This window comes from Phalaenopsis equestris, unplaced genomic scaffold, assembly GCF_001263595.1.
Source record: "Phalaenopsis equestris unplaced genomic scaffold, ASM126359v1 Scaffold000657, whole genome shotgun sequence".
Lineage (NCBI taxonomy): Eukaryota > Viridiplantae > Streptophyta > Magnoliopsida > Asparagales > Orchidaceae > Phalaenopsis > Phalaenopsis equestris.
In genome coordinates, this window is record NW_018165097.1 from 147,412 (window position 1) to 153,411 (window position 6,000).

At 33.4% G+C, this 6,000-nt stretch overlaps 1 protein-coding gene across 2 annotated transcripts in view; it reads left to right on the forward strand.

Moving 5' to 3' along the window:
* LOC110030113 (protein PAIR1) overlaps positions 1-3,518 on the forward strand; it is a 40,111-nt gene extending 36,593 nt beyond the window's left edge. Inside the window, exon 11 of one of the 2 annotated variants that reach the window (XM_020732693.1) lies at positions 3,238-3,302. Coding sequence is in view for 1 of the 2 variants with exons in the window: in XM_020732692.1 (XP_020588351.1) it covers positions 3,238-3,344 (107 nt within the window). In the remaining variant the exon portion in view is untranslated. Of the gene's footprint in view, positions 1-3,237 lie in introns of both variants that reach the window. The other variant, XM_020732692.1, reaches the window with a different exon arrangement.
* The last annotated feature ends 2,482 nt before the right edge of the window (positions 3,519-6,000 follow it).

The window sequence follows — 6,000 nt, forward strand, 5'->3', positions numbered from 1 at the left end:
CATCGGCTTTTGCATTTTTCTTAGCCTGAATTTAATTTCCCAATCCGCTAAGAAGCAACCAACTATGGGGAGATCATCCACAGAGGCGAAATATCTTGCAATTGCTACAACCACTATAGAAATTCTCTGGCCAGGAATGTTACTTCAGGATCTCACTAGAAAAGCCCCTCCTACAACAACGATCTACAGTAACAGTAAAACTGCTATCTCTTTGCTCACAATGCCGTGTTTCATGTTCGCACAAAGCATATAGAAGTTGACTATCACTTCATAACAGAACACCTTAAACTCAACAACATCACTCTCCAACATATCATGACAGTAGATCAAATTGTCGATATTCTCACCAAATCCTTACCAAAGACTCACCATCACCTCTTAACCACCAACTGATGCTCCTTTCCTCTGATTCTCAGTTTGGAGGGGGGATAAACAGTCATCCTGTGGCATACCTGCGGCTCAGCTGTTCCTCCATCCTTCCATGCTCTCTGTCTCCAGCTCATCATTGTTGCTGGATGGAGGTCTCTCAAGCTAAGACTTTTTGAGTCTTGTCCGCGACATTTATGTTTGGATTAGTACATATTATATGTACCATGATGCCATGTATGCTATATTACAAGCATTCCATCAGGAGGGTCTATTTAAATGTGCAGATAATGTAATGTAAAACTTTTTTGAGTTTATTAAAGATAGAAAAGCTCCGTGGCCTTCTTGTATTTCTCCTCCTCTTTATTAAGCTTCTTGTGAAGATGGTGGTCCGGGATTGTGGGTTGTAGAAAAACCAATAACAGGGTTGTTTTCCAATGGCAGCAGCAAATATGGTGAGGGCGAAGGTGAAAGAAAGGTTGCTCCAGAAGGGAAATCGAGGATAAATTTCTCTGCTGGACGAACTACATCCGAAGCACTATTTGATCCTTGGGAGACGGTTATCACCTCGGAAGAGTTGCAATCGAAGCATTTTCTCGCCTTCAATACAGCCCATGTAGGGAAAAACATGTTGAGGGCTGTCTTGAGCAGAAATATACACAAAACTAACCTAAAACACGAAGGAACATCAAATATAATACTAGGGTAACTAAGGAGCGGTTACCCATCGAGTGGGCGACATTCCCACGCTTTAGATGGGCCGATTGTCCCCTTGTTTGCCTGGATCGAGAGATTCCAATTCACGCCTTGTGCGATCCTGTGAGATGGCGCTCATGCGAAAATAAATCCACGTCAGCATGCGCTCCACCAAATAGATTAGTTTAAATTCAAAATGGTCCGAGAATCTTGTGCAGCTTAACGTTACGACCACTTTGTTTATAGAACATGACTGTAAATCCCACCTGATTAATCTGATCATCCTTCTCTTAAGTATTGGAGTTAATAAGTCTAATAATTTTGAAATAAATGTCCAAATCATAAATATAAATTTTTCAAGTCCAAACCACATAGTCTGATCCTTCTCTTTGTAAGGATTGGAGTCGAAAAAATTAACATTTTAACAAATAGTAAAATAACACATTTCGAATACATTTCAAGTATAAATTTTTCAAATGTTCAAATTTCTTGATGATAACCAAGTTGAATGAAGATTTTAACTTGAGGGATTTATTTTTAAAATTTAATTCAAAAGAATACTTGAATAAATTCAAATAATTTATGTTATAAATCTGATCCTCTATAAGCAAGACAGAGTCAACATTGTTCAAAGCTACTTAAATCCCCGATGATGCCAAACTTTATTTTTAAAATTAAGTTCAAAAGAAAATTTGAATAAATACAAATGATATATCATTAACCTGATTCGCAGTAAGCAGGGCAAATTTGACAAAGTTTGCATACAATCATATGTCAATCGTAAGTCCAATCCTTTACAAATAAGATGTAAAGTCAACAAGGTTCAAATTAAGCAATCAAATTTTTGATAATGGGTGTAGGATGAAAATCTCTTTCGGAGAGGTCAACTTTTTAATTAATTTCCAAATCAAGTTCTCAAAATAATAAATCAAAACACTCAAATTAAATCAATCCTTTAAAAGAAATTTAAAGCAAACAAATTAAAATATTTATGTTAAAATTCATCCACTTAAAAGCTACAAACAAAATTCGTCCACCCTCATCAACAGTATGTCGAGCGTGACAAACTTTGATTGACATTAGGTCTCAAAAAGCTAATCTCATATCGAGTATATCATTGTATTCACACTAAAAACAAGCTACGCCAGTAAGGAGGTGGCTTAAGTTATTTATCCGGGTGTTTTTGCGGCCAAATGACACCACAAAATAACAGTTACGACCAGAACTCTCTGACCGAGTAGTTTGCGCCAAATTATTCCTCTATATTTTAATCACAGCCGCAGCTCGTATGTTCCCTAACGATCTGCTATCATTTGCGTTGTGGTCCATAAGGATACAATTGATTAGTGTAAATTTTTTTTTAGCTAATGTAGACTTAAATTTATCCTCTTAGGCAAATTTCCACCGCAGATTTATAAGGGTCTCTTGGACAACTCACCCATGTTTGCTGATAAGAATCCTTCAGTCAGGTTGGATTGACTATCTCCTCTGACTAAATAAATTAGAGACCACGACGACTCAGAATGGTGTAAGCATGAGATCTTGATCGGGTTGTCACAATTTCTTCTGCCACTGTTTTAAGCTTTAGGTGATAAATTTTATAATCTATAATCATAAGTCCACTGCTACTATACATTGAATATTTAACACTTAATAAATAGCCTTAATTAAAAGCGTTCTCTTGTTATCAGAAGGGGTAATTAGCCACAGGGCATTGCACCTATAGAAAACCTCGACCCCATATCAAAAGTCCTCTCAAAATGAGGAGAGTCGGGGGCATTGAATTTTCGAAGCCCACAATGTGCTCAGCTGTTTTTCCATTTTATAAAAGATTATACTTTTTTTTTATTATTATTCCCAGACTGTTGAGCTTAATCACCATTTTATTCCATACCAATTTTGAAGCACAAAGTGCCATCAGTTCATTATCATTCTAAAAATAACAAATATAATATATTTCTTTACCGCACTAAATATTTGTATTTATATTCCATTTTTTTCAAATAATGTTTATTCATCACAGGCGATTCTTCTTTGGTATCACCATTTTCACTCTAGTAATTTCTTGTAGTTCTCATCAGTTTCTATCACCACATGTTCCATTTTTTCTTCATGACCTTACAACCGATCCATTTATGGCCTAATGATTAACACCTAACTCTGTTGTAATGGCAGGTAAGGAGTGCCAATTGGAGAAGGAAGCTAGAGAAGAAACCATGCGAATTCTTATTAAAGCGAGGAAAAGAAAAAGAAGAGAAAGTAATTACATGAATATACTTTGAGGCCAAATTGGCTAACATAAGTTCATCCTCTTAGCTTTCTATCCAATATCCTCACGAGATTTATCCTGATTCATGAAGGTAATAATGTATTTCATATTTTCCAATTTATCAAGGTAACAGTTTTTTCGATAAAACAGCCTGTTACTCAATCCTCTCAGATGCTATCTAACTTCTTAATCCGTATATATGATTTGTTTGCGTATTAAATCTCTATTAATTCTGTTTTTCAGTACATATTACCATTATAAATATTTGCTAAGTCTCTTATCACTCTCTTCCTCTCTGATTCTGGATGTGTCTTCTTCCAATAAATTTTATTTTAATACTTGAATTAGTCTACCTTGGATGTTGTAATTTTAGTCTTCCTGTGAACATCAATTTTAATACTGTCACACTTAGATCTTAAATGTTGCATTTACATACATACCTCATAATTCTTATGTATATACATGTCAAACACATTAACTTTAATATTTACATTCATATCATTCAAATCTTTAAAATAATGTTGAAAATATCATTTTTTACTAACTTTTAAAAAGTCAAATGCACTTTTTATGCATAGGGTTATAACACCGAGATGTTATAAATGTTAATATCAAAATATAGGTTTTAGATATGTAAATTCATGATAACTGTGTGGTATGTACGTAATTTCCCAATCTTAAAATGAATTTGTTAAATAGCAACAGCTTAACGTTCGGGAAACGTAACCTATATCTTTCACATTTCGTACTTATTTCAGCTTCTGGATTCTAACATCGTAAAGGCATTTTTGCCGAGCTTATCTGCAGCTTATTGAGCGCCGAGTGAAAGCACCTTTTGGTGGTGTCTTATTAGTGGGCTAATAAGATTTTAATTAATGCCCGCACGCACTATAATAAGTTCCAAATTCTTTTCATGAAGACCCATTATTTGCATATCGTTTCACATTTCGTGTGTCTCAGCGCATCTTATTACACCCATCTGCCTCACACCAAAACTTCAGTGATTCGGTTACAATTGCTATTTACAGCACACCATACAATGATCCACTGTACTCCATCTTTAAAGGTTCGTTCTTCTCTCTCTCTCTCTCTCTCTCTAGGCTGAAATGCTTTTTTGTTGTAAAAAATTGATTTTTTTTCCTTATTTTATTTCATTTATTTTTAAATTATGCAATATTCAATTGACAAATTAGGAAAAAATCAACCTTTAAATCCTGTAAATTATCCCAATATGATTTGTTCATGTACCAAATATAGAAAATTAACACCACCCTTTTGGAGGTTTAATGTGATTTTTTTTAACTTTTATAGTACAGTTGTTTTCAAATAAATTCAAAATAATTCAATGAAGTTGTTTCAATAATACATGCAGAAAAATTATTTGTAGTGTGGGACTTCATTAAGTTTGGGCATCTCCCATGTGATTGCTTTTGTGTCGCATGTGCGCTGTAGAGACTGCCATTAGAATCATTGTCCCTTCTATAGCTTTGATTATGTGTGTGGGCATAGGAAACACAATCGGTACTGCTAATGTCTTCAAAGGCCTTTTTGTGTACCCTACAGATAAGATCACTTCCGGTGGTCCTGCGAAAGGCGGGCCTCCCGTCCATCTAGTTAGTTATGCACTTCATCTAAGATTCAGAAAAGATTATTGCAGAGCTTCTACTTTTATCACATAACATTTAATTCGATGGAGATGCTCGTAATTTTTTGAAAAGATGGGTCTAGATGGAGTAAAAAATGTGTGGTGTATGTTAATAGATAATGAGAAATAAGAGATAATATAGAGGATAGAGAGAATGAATCGATTCTCTTTCGTCAATATCACTCTTTTATCATAGAGCAAAGTAATATATATCTGATATGTAGTAAATGTTTACTTAGTATGCTATCATGTGATAGCTTTATCCTCATAATTTCATAAATTTACATCTGTTATCTTTCAAAACAATAAATTTTCAAGATATTTACATAAATATTGCCCATTATTTATTTATTTATGTATCTGACACTAAAGTTTGATATTTGAATTGATGATATTTTTATCTTGTAAACATATATTTCATTTTTAATAAGTTAATAATGATGTTATTTTTTATGTGATGTTAAAGTTTCGAGTGTCGCATTATAAGTAAGTTTGTTTAGGTGTTAGAAATATAAATATCCAAGAATTGTTTGGAATTGATCTAAATTCTCCTAATTTTAATTGTTATAAATTAATAGGAAAAATGTCGATATCTCTCTATGGCCTTGAAGGATATGTTTTTACTGCCCAAATGCGAAATCGATTAGTTTTTGTTGTTTAAATTGTTTGTTAATTTTACAATAATGTTATTTGTAATTTTATACAATATCATGTGTGAGGGTGCAATTTTAAATGGTTGGTAGGACATGAATGTCTTCTTGATTTGGACCTAATACTATTATGCCAAAATATTCATGTGCAATTTCATCTTCTTATCCCTCAAATTAGACTTTGGTAGTTAGATTTAATAATGTATTTGTTTGCAAAATTACTTCCTTTTTCTATGAATTTAATTTCTGTTAAGACAAGGGATAATGTTGAGTCTAGCCCAATATAACATGGTCAAAAAATTGAGTATAAATACCAATAATTGGCTTTATCCATAAGTTTATATTCCAGAGTTGATGATAAATTAAACTCTTAG